The 19,144-nt window shown below is 39.1% G+C and overlaps 1 protein-coding gene across 8 annotated transcripts in view; it reads right to left on the minus strand.

Annotated features, from left to right (window-relative positions):
- Window positions 1-18,114, minus strand: part of nek1 (NIMA-related kinase 1) — a 119,811-nt gene extending 101,697 nt beyond the window's left edge. For 4 of the 8 annotated variants that reach the window (XM_052019749.1, XM_052019752.1, XM_052019750.1 and 1 more), the window contains exons 1-10: window positions 18,077-18,103; window positions 16,988-17,082; window positions 14,870-15,018; window positions 14,670-14,766; window positions 13,806-13,903; window positions 10,905-10,988; window positions 7,929-7,996; window positions 4,549-4,635; window positions 4,363-4,417; window positions 825-1,025 (exon numbers count right to left, since the gene is read on the minus strand). In XM_052019749.1, the coding sequence (XP_051875709.1) occupies window positions 825-1,025; window positions 4,363-4,417; window positions 4,549-4,635; window positions 7,929-7,996; window positions 10,905-10,988; window positions 13,806-13,903; window positions 14,670-14,766; window positions 14,870-14,986 (807 nt within the window). In that variant the 5' untranslated portion in view covers window positions 14,987-15,018; window positions 16,988-17,082; window positions 18,077-18,103. Of the gene's footprint in view, window positions 1-824; window positions 1,026-4,362; window positions 4,418-4,548; window positions 4,636-7,928; window positions 7,997-10,904; window positions 10,989-13,805; window positions 13,904-14,669; window positions 14,767-14,869; window positions 15,074-16,987; window positions 17,083-18,076 lie in introns of all 8 variants that reach the window. The other 4 variants (XM_052019754.1, XM_052019748.1, XM_052019753.1 and 1 more) reach the window with 2 other exon arrangements.
- Between the last annotated feature and the right edge of the window lie 1,030 nt (window positions 18,115-19,144).

Consider the following 19,144-nt stretch of genomic DNA (forward strand, 5'->3'; position numbering starts at 1 on the left):
GCTGGATATGCCGTGATTGTGTTTTTCTGTGGCAAGATTTAATTGAGGGGCATAGAAAAAAAACAAGTGGAAAAGGTCAAAAACCAGGGGGGGCAGATATCAAGTAATTTGTAGAATTGGAGGGGAGATGAAAAGATGGTTGAGGAAGACACTGTCATTGTATTTAAACAGTACTTAGATGAGTACTTGAAGAGCTGTAACCTACAGGTGGACTGCTTCCTATGATGGAAGGTGAAATTAGACTGTGCAGCTCTTTTTTGACAGGCAGAGATAATGGGCTAGATGGCATCTTTCTGTCCATTAATTTTCTATGAATCAATGATTTAAAGTTGCTATACAAATTCAAACAGTTGGTATTTCAGATAGCCTTACTAAGTGGAATTTAATCATAGGTTCAAAAGACTGTCGTATCTGATACAAAACGTCCAACCTGGAAGCCGGGACAATTTCATAACTTCAATGTAGTTCACAGATTCAGAGTTCTGTGAAAATCATGGTCTAACAAAGTATAAACACTGCCTCACACAATTACCGACCTCATCAGGACAGGACAATAAGGTCACAAATCTGCACGCAATTTGTGCAGAAATGGTTACCTAAACTAAGAAAGCAAGAAACATGCAAAAACAGTAACATAGCTGTTTTCCTCCAAAGTCTGGAATCAGAAACCACACTGAGCTCTTCTACATTTAACAAATATCAACATGTCAAATGCAATATAATATATTCCAACTATAAAGCAAACCATCTTTTTTGAACTGGGCCCAACTGGAAGTTTCCTTTTAAGAAGTAAAAGATTATGAGGGAAACATCATGATACTTACATCAGGTGAAAGCAACTTGTCAATTCTTTTGGCAAGAAATGGTTTCTGCAGTAGAGAACTAACCGATGGTCTGTCCCTTGGGTTTCTCTTAAACAACTGTGACATTAAGTTACGCAGATCATAAGAATAATGAACAGAAACTGGTGGATAAGATCCACGGATGATCTTCAACACCAGGTTTTTCATATTGCCGGCTTCAAACTGCATCAAAAAGAAGTGTTGCAAATGTGAACAAAGAACATAGTCTATGTAGATAGTCTTATTTCATATGCATTATTGCAAGAACTCATTGCATAAAGATTTATTAAAAAACAAAAGCTGGCATGATTTTCAAATCCTACTCAAAGCAAATATAAATTGGCAAATGTGACGTTAACATGCACACGTGTTAGTAAAACAAAGACCTTTCTCCAACTGCATTTTGGACTTGCTAAAATATCAATGAAGATACAAAATGGCAATAGCTGAGGCAATCCTTCTATCACCACCTACCCCTAAAGATTATAAAGCACATGATCACCAGAATAATACCAGAGATCAAAAAAATATCGACATAAGGAGAGACTTGAAATACTCGCCTTGTGTCCATGAGCAGAAAAGGTGGAGGAAGTTTAATAGAAACTTTCAGAACAGTTCAGGGCTTTTGATAAAGGTTAATAAGACTAATTCCTCCAGTTGGACAATCCAAAATTGCACATCATCAATACAAAATAGTCAGAAAGGGAGTGACGAGGGCTAATAAGGGTTTTTAAAAAGGGTTAGTGGGGCATGTGGGCGGTATGGTGGATCAACTAGTAGAGCTACTCCCTTACAGCTGTAACAACTGGTTGAATCCTGACCTTCACTGCTGTCTGTGTAGAGTTTGCACATTATACCTGTGACCACATGGATTTCTCTGGGTGCTCTCGTCTCTTGCCACATTCTAAAGATGCAAGGGCTAGAAGGTTAATTGCCACTGTAAATTGTCCTTCGCACTTTGCCGAATGGTAGAATCTGGGATGAGTCGATTGGAGTATGGGGAGATTAAAATGGAATTAGTGTAAACAGGATTTTGACATTTAGCATAGCCGTAGTGGGCTGAAGGACCCATTTCCATGCTGTGTGACTCTACGAGATGCTTTGCCAACCTACAGTTAACAACAAAACATCTATGGAACCTTCTTATTTTTGACGTAGAGGAAGATACAGAGCTAAGAGGTGAAAGTAATGGCATTTATTCTGATTTGGTTCAACAGATTTAACAAAAGTAATGGGCCTCCTTCTGTGTTATCACCTTTTATGGTTCTAAAAGGTCTCAGGCTGATTCACACTTTCACTGGTCAATTTCTCCACTCACCAGTACTATATCTAAGCATTTGATGAACATTTGGATAAAAGCTCCAACATGTTTAAGAAAATTACAAAGTTACACATTTGTATTAATAACCAGTTAGAAACCATAATCACTATTAAACTAACTGAGAAAAGACACATCATTATCTCACATTTGGAAATGCAAAGCTAATTGCAGGACAGTGAAGGCATTAATGATGGATGAAGTGTAGTTCACTCTTTCTGGTACAGCTTTTCTAAGCCCCCAACAACAATTGCGCAGAAAATAAATAAATCCATTTACCCATCATGAATTTATTCATCATTACAATCACAGTTCTCTATGAAAACCATTGCAGCATGCTCATTTTCTATAATCGGCCAATTTCACTTCAATTAGATTTACTTTCATCTCTAAATTGCCATTCTATCCAAACATCTCAATATGTGTAGAAAATCATTTCCTATTTCCATTTCAACTTTTCTGTTCAACCAAAACTATTTAATTAGTTTAACTGAAGCATTACATTTGCCTCACTTCACATCAAAGGAAGTATAGCTTTAGCTATGCGACCTTCATTGGTATCTTCATGTCTTCTTGTCACCCTCCCCATCTTGTTTGATTGTTTCCCATTGTGTAACCATTATCTTACTGATTATTCTAACCAGCTTATCTGGGTTAGGTCTCTAATTATCTCGTTGGAATTTGCTTTTACCCCCCCCCCCCAATTGATTCTCTCTTTCTTCCTCTAATCTTCAGTGTGCTTATTTTATCTGATTGCTGAGGATTCCATTTCCTTGGCATTTTAAGTTGTTATAGCAACTATCCTTTATTCCACACCACTAACTAGATTCTGCATTGCATCTGCTTTTGTTGCAACAATAATGTACTAACACAGGAAAATTACCCCACTTGAGGTCATCAGTCTATTACCTGGGACCAGATGAAAAAGCATGGCAAAATCTACATAGAGTGCATCAAATGCATTGCCTCCAGTAATCTTTGTTAATTCCAAAGAATTCAATGAGTAGTCAAACACAATCTTCCCCTAACAAATCCATACTGACTGTGGAGACCTTCCCCTGCTCCACTCCCCACCTGCAGCACTATATAAATATACAACACCTTCCTTGCTATGACTTATGTTGTCCAACTAAAATTGGTAGTTTTTGATGTTTGGTCAGATGTTTTGAAAAAAATTATATCTTACAAGGATTTCACGTTCTCTCTCATGAAATGCATCAATAGCGAACATCGCATCAGGCTCAGTAAAACAGTTTGTCTCAGCTTCAGCACTGAGATTCGATCTTTTCAACATGCCTACTTATTGTTACGGACTCAGTGAAAGTCCCTTTAAAATAGAGAGTGTGTGTGTATGTGTGTGTGGGGCGTGCTTACGTCAATAGAAGATAAAGGATGTAATGACGTTGTCAGAAGAAGGAGAAGAGAGAGAGAGAAGGGAGAGAGACACCAGCCTGCTAGTTTTCTCTATCGATGGATGAGAAACAATAACTGTGTTTGCCACTGAAATCCATGTATGGAAGTTGGAAGTAATCCGGTGGAGTTCACTTTGTTGCTGACCTGTAGAAGGAAACAGGTATTTGTGTGTGGACGACCACGATTCGGATGCTTTTCGGGGTGAGGAAGTCACTACCGAGTAAACACTGAAGTGTCGCTGGGGTTCCATCGTGGAACATTTGGATTTCGTATTTACTCTCTCTATGTTTCTCTACGTCTAAGTCTCATCTTCAGACAACGGTGGTTGTTGAAGAAGCCCTTGCTCATGTTTCACCTTATGGCTTGCGGAACTGAACTTTAAGAACCATTCCGGAACTTGGAGTTTGGGACTTTGCCACACACACACACACACGAAGAGTTTAGTTTTGGGGTTAACGTTCAAAGTTTAACATTTTTGAATTCTAACATACTAACATTTTTACTTTTATTTTACGTATTATCATAAGTAGTGATTAATAAAATAGTTTTTAACACTGAATCATGCTCAGTGTGTTTCCTTTGTTGCTGGTTCGTGACATTATCACTCCAGTCAGCTCTAATCTCTATGGCAGTTTCATTAAGAACAGGTTGACACTGCTGACTTGGAACAAAGTTGCAAATCAGCCAAATGGTTTCATAGAGTATATCATAACCATCCTCAGTTAGGACCAAATTCAAATCTTAATGCCATGGAGTGACAGATTTAAAAATCAAAGGAAAAGTACTTACAGCATGTTTGAGGGTACACATCTCATATAGGACGCAGCCCAAAGCCCAAATATCACTAGACACATGAATTACAAGGTATCAGTCAATAATTATTCATCTCCAGTAAAACAAATAGAAAGAATAATTGATATTGACTTGTTATCATGTCTTAGCAAAAGGCAAAACAGGTTAATTGCTGAAATGTACCTTTTGTTGTTGTATGGCTTATTTTCACATATTTCTGGGGACAAGTAGTATGGTGTGCCAATGCAAGTCCGTGCCAGCTCCACAGTGCTGTGGGGAAATAAACAAAATTAATGTTATTAATAAATGTAATATCCTCCAGCAATTTCCCTTCGCCATTTTATAAGTGGCAATAATCCATTTAAAAATGAACATTAATATTTCCAGTTGAAACAATTTGATGGAATGCAATTATTTCACACAACACTAATCATTCTTAATTGATTACTGCATCTGAGCAATGAATGAAAAGTAAATAGCAACTGAAATTAAAAGAAGACATTTCTCCATAATTTTGCTAGCTTCAGGCATATATTTTGATAGAGTCACAGTGCCCTTGAGACATACAACACAGAAACAGGTCCTTTGACCTATCATTTCCATGCTGGCCATCAATTACCAATCTATACTAATCCCTTTTCCCAGTGCTCAGCTCCAAAGCCTTCCATGCCTGGCCACTTCAAATGCTCATCTATAACACTTAATGCTGTCAAAGTACCTGCTTCCACCAACCCTGCAGGTAGTGAGTTCTAAGTTTCAGCCATTCTCGGGGTGAAAAAAAATTGTCTCGAAATCTCTTAACCCTTAGCTTAAACCTATGACCTCTGCCAAGGGGAAGAATTTTGTACCCACTATTGCACTCTTCATAATTTTGAATACCTCAGTCAAGTCTCACCCTCCTCCCTCCTCTGGCCCAAAGAAAACAAACCTAAACTTTTCCAGCCTCTCCTCGTTAATGAAATGTTTTATCCCAGGCAACATCATGGTCAAATTCCTCTGCACCCTCTTCAGTGCATTCACATCCATCCTGTGGTATGGCAACCAGAACAGCAGTCAGTGGCATAACCAATGTTTTAAATAGCTGTACCATAACCTCTCTGCTCTTATATTCTATGCCCTGCTTAAAGAAGGTTGCTACCTTCAGGAATCCTTGGATATGTACATCAAGATCCTTCTGTTCTTCAGTACTTCCTTGGGTCACACCAAACATTGTGCACAACATAGCTTATTAGCCCTTCCAAGATGCAATACCTTCTATTTCTGAGGATTAAGTTACACCTTCCATTTCCTTGCCCATTTTACCAACCGATCAATATTGTTTTACATATAAACTAACCTCCTGACTTATCCACAGCATCACCAATCTTTGTGTCATCTGTAAACTTATTAATCAGACCACCTACATTCACATCTAGATTGTTCATGTATACCACAGTGAGGATCCCAGTGCCAGTCCCTGCAGTGATGGTCAAGGGTTGGTTCTACAGGCCACTGATCACAGGCTTGCATACCACCCTTGGCCATCACTCCTAGCCTGTAAAATCAAGCCAATTTCACATCCAATTTGCCAACTTGCCCTGGATCCCATTGGTTCTTAGACTTTGGACCAGTTCCCATGTAGGACCTTCTCAAAAGGTTTACTGAAATTGCTGTAGTCTACATCAACCACACCCTTAAGCACCTCCTCAAAAAAATTGAATCAAGTGTGTCAGAGAGAACCTCCCCTTATCTGAACCTTTATGACTATCCCTGATCAATGCCTGCTTCTCTAACTGCAGATTAATCTTCTCCCTCAGAATATCTTTTCCAATAAGTTCCCCACCACTTACATTTAAAACCAATGGCCTGCAATCACCTAACGAATCTCTGTTCCCCTTCTTGATGAAAAAGGTACCACATTTACTCTCCTCCAGTCATCTGGCACCTCTTCTATGGCCAGAGATTAGAAAATTTCTATCAGAACCACAGCGATCTTTTCCCCTGCTACTCTGAGCAGCCTGGGATATCTCATTAGGTAGTGGGGATTTATCTACCTGCAAGGCCACAAAGACATCAACTACATCATCTAAAATTCCATTGTCGCCCTCCCTGAATTCTCCAACTACACATCCTTCTCTTTTATGAATATTCTCTCCTTACACCTTTTCCAAAGTTCAGACTCTGGCCCTAATATATCTATCCAAATCTCAAAAACTCTTCTCCTGCCAAAACATTCCTTCAAATGACAATATCATCAAAACCAAAAAAAGTACTAGCAAAATGAAACTTGAAGATTGTTCGGAGACAAGATAGACAACAGCACAGGACACAGATGCAGTGACAGGTAAATTTGGATGAAGTATCCGAGATAAAAAAGGGCAATCAACTTTTAGAATAGCTGGCCATGAGGAAGGTGGAACAATTTTTGAATGGCAGGTTAGGAAAACTGGCTGGGCCAAATGACCTTTCCTCATACTTGTTTTCCGAAAATTGTTTAAAGTTTAAAAATATAAACAATTCACTTTCAAAAACGATCTTTTTTTAAAATTTGGCATTCAAGGAGTATAACAGTTGACTCAGCAAAGCTGCTTTGTAAGAACATTGTTTGTCCAACAAAGGTATAAAACCCAGCCTCATTTGCCCACTTCAAATAGATGTCACAGGCTCTATAGTACAATTCCAAGTCAGAAATGAACTGTGGGTCCTGAGCAAGATTCCTCCTTCACCCAAAAATCACATTATCTGGTCATTCATTCAGTGCAACTTTCAGGATTTTCAAATCCACAAAATGACTGCTACTTTCACCCAACTAACAAACAGGTATTGAATATGACATTAACCATTGCTTGTTAATCATAACATTGCCTAATTCCACCCAATCTCAGCACAACTGCTCCTTAAATCTTCATGACAGTCCCTATTACCTTCAGACCTCCCTTTTGCATTGCAATATGACTAAACTCGCACACTCTTATTCTCAGTAAACATCTGGTGATCCAAGATTACTGCTCGTGTCCAAACTCACCAATTACCTCAGCTCTTGGACCTACACCAGCTCATTTCAGCAATGTTTTGATTCCAAAATTCTCATCCATAGGCTTGCTAGGAACTCTTGCATTGATAATCATACCTTAAACAAAACCTTATTGCTGTAAATGTTTCCAAATAAGTCTCTTTACTAAGCTCCTGAAAACCAGTTCCTTTGAACAGGTTTACGGCCACCCATCCTTAACTTGCCTTAAGAACTTCAAATGTCACTGAATAACATTTCTTTGAAGCTCCTCAATATGCTTACTACATTTAAAAGACTACATAATGCAGGTTGTTGTTTAGTCACTATTATGCAAAACACATTAAAACGATGCTGAAACATATTATAAGGCATTTTTTGAAAGGCTTTCATTATTGATTTAAACGTGCAAGCAAAAGGAATACATATCAAATAATTCTCAAAGTTCAACAAAGAAATGACTTTTTATTTTGGATAAGGATGAAGGCAATTCAATGCTCTTGCAAAAGTCACAAGAACAAAAGAGGGAATACATGAATATCAAGTTCCCTTTCAAATATAGTTTGAACTCTACCTGTTGAGTACTCTAGCTATTCCAAAATCTCCCAGCTGAACCGTCCCATCTTTGGTTAGAAAGATATTCTGGGTTAGAAATGGAATAAGTGTTAGACAGACTTATTATTCAAAACATATTTCAATCTACATTTTTAAGCAAACATTTTTGGAGCAGGAATATGTATGAAATTAGTTATACTTTGAAGACAAGCTGATGCAGTTTTTATAGGCTACAGGATTTGGATCTTCTGTGCCCAGGATTTAAATACAATATTCACTTACTCCTCCTAACATAAGAAATGATATGCCCTATCCTACTTTAAAAGTGCCATCAAGCCTCCACCTATTCTGGAGATGTGGAGAGTCTTTATAAAGTCTAGCCTGGTGCACTGAATCACCTGCTGTTTTCAAGAACCCACCTGATCTTCATGCTAGTTATCAAAATGGAACAGAAATCCATTTAGTTCTGCAACAGGTAGTTTATTTGTTCTGACAGGTTATCATCCATGCAGAAATTAAAATGTACTTGCACAGTTTTGGGAGAGCAACTGGTAGGACAAGATGCATTTACACAAAACTAATCATCACTTTAACAGATTATTAAAAAGGGATGAAACAATTTCCCAAATGTTTACAGAAAATGAGAATCTTCACTGACATTTGAAGAAAACAAATTTAATTGTAAATATGTCATACAGGAATTTTTGTATTAACTAGAATTTAATTTTCTAATTGCTGAATAACTGCCCCAAAGGTGCGGAAATAAATGTATATTACTTTAGTCCCTTATACCGAACACAGAATTAAAATTTGGAATGCAGGACACACCAAATATGAGAACTCTATTCCCTGCACTGACACTGCAAACACAAGTGTATTCAACAAATACTTTTTTCTCTTTAAGGCAGTAGAACTAGGGTTTTCAAGTCTCACATCGCAGTCTGGCACATAACCTGGAATGGCACTTGAGCACGACATCAAGGGAGTGTAGTACCAGAGGTGATGCATTTTGGATGAGATGTTAAACTAAATCAATGCCTGCTTTGGTGAACATAAAGGACCCCAGCAAACTCCTAGATTCCTAGCTGACATTTATTCCTCAACTAATATGACCAAAATAAATTATTTAATCTTTTACTTCACTGCTGTTTGTGGTATCATGCATGTGTAAACTGATGCTTATGGTTCTCTCCATGATTGTGAAGATGTTTAAAGCACACTGAGATCATGAAAGAAACCATATAAATCCAAGTGTTTTATAAGAATTGAAAATTATACTTGTAAAATTATTTATTGCCTGTGAAAGTCTTTGCAACATCTGGAAAACATGCAAGCTATGAGGTGAACACAACTTTACTTTCTCCCTGACCCTCTCTTTTTTCCTTCACCTTTTCAACATTCTCGCCAAGCTTGTGCCGGCACAGAGAAATTAAAGCACCAGGCTAAGTCAAAAAAAAAAATCAGACCTCTCTGGACACAGCTTAAAAAAGTCACATTGAAATGACTGAGACTTTCAGTATTTGGACACAAACTTCTTTCTTACAAAGATTGAGACCATTCCATCAACTGCATCTCCCTCTTTCTTGCCTTCCCCCAGCTACCCAGGCCAGACTTCCTGCAAGATTTATCACTGCACTCATTGACTTTACTTGTACTTTTCTCCTGTGCCTCCTCTTCCATCTACCCAAATGCCATCTCCAAAACAACCTTGCTCGTGAAACCCAGTTCACATGCCCTCAACATTAGCGCCACAATATTATTTGCTACATGAACACTGATGGTTCCCCAACCATCACCTCTCTCAACCGTTGTGCCTCAAATTTCCCTTCTGGCTCATGTTGGTTGATGTTCTTGATTATTATCACTTTCCAGATTCTAACTACCTCTCCATCTGCCATCATTGATCTTTTCTATTCTGAAAAAAAACACCCTCATGTCTCCACCCTTGCAATCAATTATCACAAACAACCCATCAACTATATTTCCTCCATCTAACCATTGGGAAGGCCAAAGCCATTGGTCTCAGTCTGCAGCACAATCTGCATACCCTAGCCACCAGTTCTCTGCCTGTCACTGTCGACGGTCTCAGCTGAACCAGACTGTGCTTTACTTATTTCTTCCCAAGGCAAATTTCTGAATGCACTGTGCAATCACTGATACTGCCATTTCACTCACTTCTGCCTTTACCTTGGATTATCTGCAGCTGAAATACTCATCCACACATTTGCCTCCAGACCCAATTATCCCGAAACAGTCCTGAACACCTTCAAATTTCTATTGCCTCTGTAAACTTCAAGTCATCTGAATCTATGCTACCTTTGCATCAAATCCCACTCAGCTATCACCTGTGCTTTCTGACTCGTATAGCTTCCCAGTCAAGGGCCAAAATTTCAGCATTCTCATCATTGGTTTCAAATCCCTACACAACCTTTTCACCTTCCTTATTCCAAGTCCAGCTACACAGTGACATACATGTATTCCACCAATTCAAGCCACAAGCATGACAAATTTTAATTGTTTCACTACTGTCAGCTAAATCATTACCTGTCAAGGCTTGAAGTTCTGGAAATCCCTCTACACCTTGTTCCTTCAAGAAGCTTATATCATCTAATACGTCCTTGTATTCTAGTATCAAATTTTACCTGATGACATTCCCAAAAAATGTTGAGGCATTTTACTACTTTAAAAGAGCTTCATAAATATGTTATCATACAGAGCACAATAAATACAAACAAATCAAATGTTCATTGTAAAAATCAAAATGATCTTTTTCTTACCAATTGTGTTTAGAAAACATTCTACACTGAACAGTTCAATTCAAATCACATTACAGGGTCTTGACAAGCTCAGACAGACTTATGTAACAGGAGATACAGCTGTAATTTCTTTCTTCCAACACACTAACAACATTCACAATCTACTTCAAGTAATGATATAGTGAGTTATCAATCATGTTTCTGAAAATATTTCCATCGCTCAAATGATTAAGTCTCACCTGTGACTTGATATCTCTGTGGAGAATCTTTCTGTCATGCACATGTTTCAGAGCCAAGCAGATTTGCACAAACCAATCCAGGATCTAGCCACAAAAATTTAGTAATATTGTTATACTAGTAGAAACCAGGTCAGACAATATCAAGGTCATATATTGCACTTTAAAAGATAATAATAAGCAGACCTCTTGTTTATTTATGTACTGCTGCAAAGCCTACCACACAGGAGTGAGATCATCATTCACAACTCTATTTTAACACAATTGCTATAAGAGGTTCACTGAGCAGAGTGTATTTTGAGTACAAAAGAGCAAGAACAATATACAATTAACTAGAGACCTCCAGAACAATAAACAATCTGTTCAACTGTGGCCAGTTTACAGTCTTAGCTATCCCAAAGATATATCTGCAAGTAAAAGTTCATGGGACTCCTCACTAATCTGCAACAACAACCTCACACCCCACTAACCTCTCGCCCACCCACCCCATCAACATCACCAAAACATAGGAATGTTTGGTTATTGGATTATAATTTTAATGGAACATCACTTCTCTCACAGCACCCATGTCTGAACAGCCCTTTTGCCCGTAATGTCTTTGAATGTCAGCTCGTCTCCTCTTTCCTTCCTCATTTCCATAATCTTGATTCCTGTAGTTCAAAAAGCTCGCTCAGCCTCGAACCTACTTAATGACTCTGCATTCACACCTCTGGAATACAAAGATTTACAACCAAAAAACTAGTCACATGGACATTCCCCTGATAGCTCAGCAACAAACAATCTGCTGGAGGAACTCAGTGGGTCAAGCAGCATCTGCTGGGAGGAAAGGAATGGTTGACATTTCAGGTCAAATCCCCGCACCAGGACTGACCCGAAACATCAACAATTCTCCCCCCCACCCCCCCCCCCCCCCCCCCCCACCAGATGCTCTTGACCCGCTGAGTTCCCCCAGCAGATTGTTGCTCCAGATTCCAGCAGCTGCAGTCTCTTATTTCCCCTGATAGCTCAGTTTATCGAGCATACCGCTGAATCAAGAATGACCCAGATTCAATTGCAAATCCCCAGAGATAACTTCGTGGGATTAGACAGAGCAGAAAATGTTGGCAAGCCACTGATACTGCCAAGAAATCAAGAAGGACAACAAGGAATCAAGCATCAAGGTTATTATCACTGATAAATAAGGTAGTGTAATTGGCTTCAATATGCTGAGGCTGTGGGGTTTGGACTGGTTAGATTTTGAATCCTTATCATCGAGCTGAATGTTCACTTGCATTTAATGAGACCATGGTCTGGATCACTTCTGATGCCTCCAATATTGGATTTATTAGTTAATACTGTCAAGATTCATGTATTTGCACAAGCTTGTGGAACCACATTCCAACAAAAACCCTTGACAGGAAATGAGAGGAGGAAGTTGGGAAGAAACAAAAGATAAACAAATTCACATAAGGGACTCCTCAAGACATCCAGCCAAATGTTTAATGTTCGTCCTGATGCAGGGTTTCAACCCCAAACATCAGCAATTCCTTTCCTCCCACAGATGCTGCTCGACCCAGAGTTCCTCCAACAGTTTGTTGCTCTAGACTCCAGCACCTGCAGTCTCTTATCTATCTCTTTAATGTTAGTCCAGTTGGTCTCATCCCTTGACAGCTTTCCAAAGGATCAAACAGCAAGGACCACGGCTCATTAGTTCTGTGCTAGTTCTTTTAACGAGCTGTCCATTAGTTCCACTAAACACCCAACTATTTCTGTCAACTTGCAAGTCAAACTGTTCGAAAGCGTAAACCCAATATCCACGATTGAAATGTGACCCTTTGCAAAATACTCACAACTGGAAAAGTGGAGGAAATGGGACTGGAGAAATTGTTCTGCTAGGAGTTAGCATGAACCCAATTAGCTGAAAAGCCTCCTCCCTGTCATAATAAGTAATTAAAAAAAAAGAAACATGTTTCACTTGAGTGGTCTCTTTGGAACCCAGACTAATGTGTCTAGGTTTTTTTTTCTTAAAAGGGCAGTGAAACCAGAGTCTTCAAAAATTTAAGATTGGACCAGCTAAAGACCAGCGAGGAGTGAAAAATACTCAGGGGAGATAGGAATGTGGAGTTGACGTTACAATCAGATCAGCCAGGATCTTACCAAATGACAAAGGGGTCAAATCCTGCTACTAATTTGCAATACTGTCCTGCCTACTCTGATGGAACACAGCTTACTCTTAACAATACTTGATCATACAGTATCAACTAAAGAAATAAATTAGAGCAATATTCCAGTTAATTTTTAGACCACTCTCAGTTTAATTATTCACTGTTCTCCTTGTCTTCACCTTTGCTGCCATCACCTCCACCTTTCACTTAGAAGCAGCCAGAGGAAGTTGCAAATCCAGATTTGATCCCTTAACGTCCAAAAGATAGATGACTAAATTTTTAAAAATAAAATGTCAACTAGAATTAGTCACTTGAAAAGTGAAAATAATATTTCTAAAAAGAACTGCGTGAATGAGTGGGAGACTATTATGAAGATTTTACACCATCTGGACAAAGTACAACAAGGTATTGCCAGTACAGCAACATACTGTCAAATTATAATGCCGGGATTGTGAAATGCTTGTACAATGCCCACTTCAACTGCAAGAAACATCAGCAGTACAATTGTCTAAAGAAAGCACAGTATATTGAATTAAATATTGTCACTGATGGAGGGGGCAGAAATGGTGCAAGTGGAAATAATGAGTAGGTGTCTCATAGAACATAACTGAGAGGTTCGACTTTGAATTCACTGGTAAACAAAATGTCTCATGAAAAAAAATTAGCATAAGAACAGATCGTCATCATGGAGCAGTTGGATTAAACAGTATTTCAAAATTGGCACACGGGCATGACTATTTGATAATGTACTAGCTCTTACCTGATCCTCAGGAAATAATATTCCTTTCTGTGCATTAATCCGTTTGAAAAGGTCTCCACCTTCACAGTAATCCATGACGATAAAAAGGCAACCATTTTCTGTTAAAAAATTTTTTAAAACTCTTAGAAAAGTCTCATCTCTGATTGAAAAAAATACAAGGAATCAATAATTAAGACATTCATTTACAATAATTGAATTTCAGGCTAACGCAAAAGCCCACAAGCATTGGCAAGAACTCATTTAATTTATATTACACTATATCCTGCATTGACCTGCAAAATAAATCATTACAAATCACTCTGAATGCACTTGTTCACAGAGCGATCTTTTCAATGAAATAATTGCCATGCAGTCTTCTCCACACAGCCATGTGCTGTGTCTCCCCACCATTGTGGGAATGTGGGCAACACGACCAAGGTCACATAAAAAGCCCATATTTAGTTGATCTGGAAAGATACAGTCAGCTTTCCTGCTGCAATCCTTGGGGTGATGACCCTCCCTCAGTGGTATTATGCAGCAAAGCCACTCATATTAGAAAGGAATGCTTTAAAAGCTGATTCAAAAGAAATCTCTTTTAATCTCCAAATAGCACGTATGTTTATTAAGAAACTATATTTAACAATTTACTGATACCTGAAAGCAGAATGCAGTTTTCCTTATTTCAATTCATGAGGAGTCTCTCTCACTGAGAAAATTATCCCTCGTTTCAGCAATTCAAGTTCCGAACAAAAATGCAATTCTAAATACACTTGAGAAATAGACTCAAGACCTCTTCCTCAATTCCTCCAAAGAATAAAGTCCTTAACCCATCCTCCAAAGAATAAAGTCCTTAACCCATTAAGTCATCTCAGGCTTATTTCTAACCTTCAAATGATTCCTTGTACTGTACAATATTTGGATGTTTCATATTGGCCAGAACAGCAACTTCTCTCCTCGACTCTTCCCTCTCTTTGTTGGACATCTGTAAACCAAAGAGGAAATAAAACAAGGAAAGTGTTTCAAAATGTATTGGTGTGGCTTATCATACTTCAGTTGCATCTTCGGAGACTGCAAGATTATCTTACCCTGGAGATATTGATTTCTTTGATAACATATTGTCTGCCATCTTCTTTTGAGGTCACAAGAATAGCTTTTCCAAACGATCCTTCTCCAATTTTGTTCACTTTAGTGTATTTATCCATCGTGCTCAGTATAAAAGATCCTCATGCTCACACTGGATAAACAAACACAAAACATTCCCTTCAGCACTCCTTTCTTAGACCTGGTAACTGAATAAGAAATATTAAGAATGTTGTATTAAATGTAGAGACAAGAAATTATTTCATCCACTTTCATAAAGGGCAATTCTGAAAAGAAAATAGACCCGACCACAGCTTCACTATCATCACCCGACAATCAGCTGTGACTCACTTACACAATCCCAAGCCAGGTGTTCACTGATTTAAGTCCCAAGCCAATGATTTGAACATAAATAACCAAGTACCGGGCATGCTGCACAAAGGTAATGTCCTTGAAATGAGAGAGTCCGCTAAAGCTGCGACTGCTTATTTGGGTGGATGCAGAAGGTCCCATGGCACTATTCCAAAAAAAGAGCATTGGAGTTATCCCCAGTAAACTGGCCAATATAAATTACAAGGTTTTCCTTTACATTTTCCTCCAGTGTATTTCACTCTTCACTGTGCAAGGGACTCCCCTGCAAATAGCAAAACATTCCAACAAATAGTGCTGCATCAAAAGACTAACTGAGATGGATAATGCAGCAATACCTGTGCAAAATTGCTTCATACTGTGCAGAAACATATGCAACACATTGTCAACAATGTGGACAAATGCAAAAAACGTTCAAGTCTTGGAATTGCACCCCACAGCATACCACAGCCAGACACAAGCCAGTTTAACCTTGGAGATTTGAATTCCCACGTTCTACATTGCTCCATTAATCAATTTCAAACAAGTTTTAAGGACACCATGTATTAATAGCATGAGTTTTGTTTTACAATTTACACCCTTATCAAAAGCACATCAACTAGGTAACTGCACCAGAAGGACTATAGGCTTATTTACAAACACTGAAATGAACCTACTTATGTCAACAAAGCAGCTAACTATATGGAATCCTTGGCATTACCTATGGATGCACAGAGCATGAAAGATGGGAAATTAATGTAAATCTACATGAGAGAAATTTGGGCCCTGCTGGAAATTCTGGGAACACTTCAGAAAGAATGCAGAGGCTCTGTGGGGTACAGAAGAGAATGAGGAGGACGGTTCCAGAGAAGGAGGAGTTGGAGTTTGGTGGATAGAATTAAGAAACTGTTTGCTTTACTTTGAGTCAATAACTGCAACAGAGAGCTTAAGTAAAGGTCGTCATTGATCTCCCACCATCAACATCCTTGGGGGGGGGGGTCACCCGATTCAAAAGGACTACCCACATAAATATAGCAGCTGCAAGAGCAGGGAGAAGCTGAGTAACCTTCAGCAATTCACTCACCTCCTGACTCTAAAAGCCCTTCCACTACCCACAAGGCACAAGTCAGGAACATGATGGAAGACTCCTCTCTCACCTGGACGACTGCAACTCCTACAATACTCGAGAGCACAGTGTGCTGGTTGTCAATGAGGTCCCAGTTACAGTAGCCTGTGTGATTGGGACCACACTGACAAGCAGCACACTGTGGCTGCTGGATGTACCATCGACAAAATGGAATGTATTTCTTCATTAAGACAACTCAGACAGCAACTGCCAAACTCACGACCAAGGACAATGGAAGCATGGGTATATCAGCCACCTAAAAGTCACACTGCATTCTTAATCATATAATAGTTATTCCTCCATCATCACTGGTCTAAATGCTTGAACTCTGCGCAGCAGCACTGGGAGTACCTTCACTGACAGGACTGTAGCATTCAAGAGAGCAACTAAACTTCTAAAGAGTAATTCTGAATATGCTGGCCTTGCGATCAATGGCCACATACCAGGAAATTAATTGATAAAAAACTTAAAGGAGATTTTACAGAGGATATTTTAAATCTTGAAATGTTTAAACTAAGTTAATGCATTTAAGAAAGTAAAAGAATTCAAAGTGGCATAAGTCATTAACATGCAACAATCTTATGCATGTGGTCAAGCAGCCTGCCAAAGAGTACCAGACAAATACTTGAAGGGACAAAAAAAATCTTACTGTATATTGAAAGAGTGGCAATAAATGGGACTGTTCTTCAAAATATCCTGCACAAACTTAGTAGGTTCATGATCTTCTGTACATAATGGCCAATTCTAAAAAGCATGTTCAAGAGAAATATAATTACTGCAAAGTCAAATAACTTAGAAAAACAAATGGGCTGTTAATTTTCCCAATGGATTTTTAACTTTCAGTAAGCATTTCACTGCGTGTTTCGGTGTACATGTGCCGAATAAATAAATACCTAAAAAGAGACTCACTATCTCCACGGTTAACAACAAAAAGCACCACACTCCCTCAGTTGTAGAAACAGCATTTCCACAATTACAAAAAAATGTATTCACTCACAGTACGTGAATGTCACCGGCAAAGCCAGAATTTATGACCCATTCCTGAACCAGGGAGGCAATGAAGAGTTACTTATGGGTTTGGACCATAACAGATTTCCTTCTCTGGAGGTTATCAACCAAACAGATGGTTATTGCATGACAATTGACCTATATCAAGGTTACCATCAATGAGACAGACATGATTAGAATCCTTTAAATTACTCAAAATTAAATTCCCTAACTTCAACACAGGGCTTCAAACTCATGTCCCTGACTCAACTCTGGCTCCCAACCCACCTATTTAACCACTACACTACCAAACCCTGAATATGCATTTTAATTCGATTCCAGTCAGACTCTGTGAAGTCTCTGGTACCTCCAGGAGACCCTCTTACAACCCCTCTGCCCACCTTGGAAGACACAAATTTGAATGTGGGGGGAAAAAAATTGTCATATTAACTGCAAGACAGAAATTTGCATTCAAATCCTCTGCCAGATACAGACATATTAATACACAGATATACTAATACATCAATAACTAACCCACGGACAATGCTGATGATCTGTTGCTCTGCTCTGCTGCTAGGTGCGGCCTATCACCAGATGCATTGCTCCAGAAATCTGCTTGAAATTTTTTTTTGCGGAGTAGGGGCGGGTAAATGCTCTGAAAGAAACTGACCACAAATTCGGAGGTGCCAACGGTGCAAAGAGGCTGCACCATGCTACCACTCACCGTTAACCCCATCACTGTCCCACTCACCATCGAGCCGCCCGCCGCCAACGTTGCCTCACTCCGGCAGCCGACACCTCCTCAACCTAACTTGCTGGCGGAAGCGCCCTCCGGTTGGCTGAGGCGGCCAGGCCCGGCGTTCCGATTGGGCATTCCTCCAGTCAATCCCCCGCCCCCCCACCTCCCGGGGTGTCAGCGAGCTTGGTCGTTCCTCGCCAGGCGGATTGTTCTTCTCCCTGGCAACCGTCGTTAGTAACGGGCACAACGACCAGGGGTCAAGGGTTTGGAAGCCCTGGAAGACTTCAATTGCTGCACTGTATTCCTACAAACTAGGTGGAATATTGCTATTATCTAATTTGTTATGTTTAGTTTCATCTATTTTAATTGGGTGTGCTTATAAGTTTAATTTTTTTGTCATAGGCATACATACCCAGGGTATAAATGCCAAGAAAGTTAGCATCTCAGCATCAGAATTAGAATCAGATTTATTACCACTGACTTATATGAGGTGAAAATTGTTTTTGTGGCAGCAGTACAGTGCAAAGATATAAATTACTATAAATTTACAAAAATAAATACTGCAAAAGGAAAGGAATAATGAGGTAGTGTTCATGGACCGTTCAGAAATCTGATGGCGGAAGGGAAGAAGCTGTTTCTGAATCGACGAGGGTGGGTTTTCCTCCTCCCCGATTACAAACACAGGTTGTCATAGACTTAAGAGAGACTGCAGATGCTGGAAATCTGGAGCAACAAGCTCCAGCATTTTGTGTGTTTATCACAGATTTAAATTATACATAACTTACATGACAAAATAAACAGAACAACATTAGTGCAAGTTGAAAGAAAAAAGGAAGTAAAGGAAAAACAAGTTTTTATGAAACTGTGGGTTTAAGCCCCAGACTTAAGTAAAAATCAAGAAAAAAAAATCAGAATTAGGATCAGATTTATTATCACTGCCTTTAAGATGAGACAAAAAACTGAAACAACTTCTTCTTGAGAAGGCATTGTGGCACTATTGCTAAAGAAGAATTGAGGACTTTTCCTCATTTTGCCACGTGCCAGGGAGTGAAAGAAAAGGAAGATGCGGCAGACTAATGA

Source organism: Pristis pectinata, chromosome 7 (assembly GCF_009764475.1).
Source record: "Pristis pectinata isolate sPriPec2 chromosome 7, sPriPec2.1.pri, whole genome shotgun sequence".
NCBI lineage: Eukaryota > Metazoa > Chordata > Chondrichthyes > Rhinopristiformes > Pristidae > Pristis > Pristis pectinata.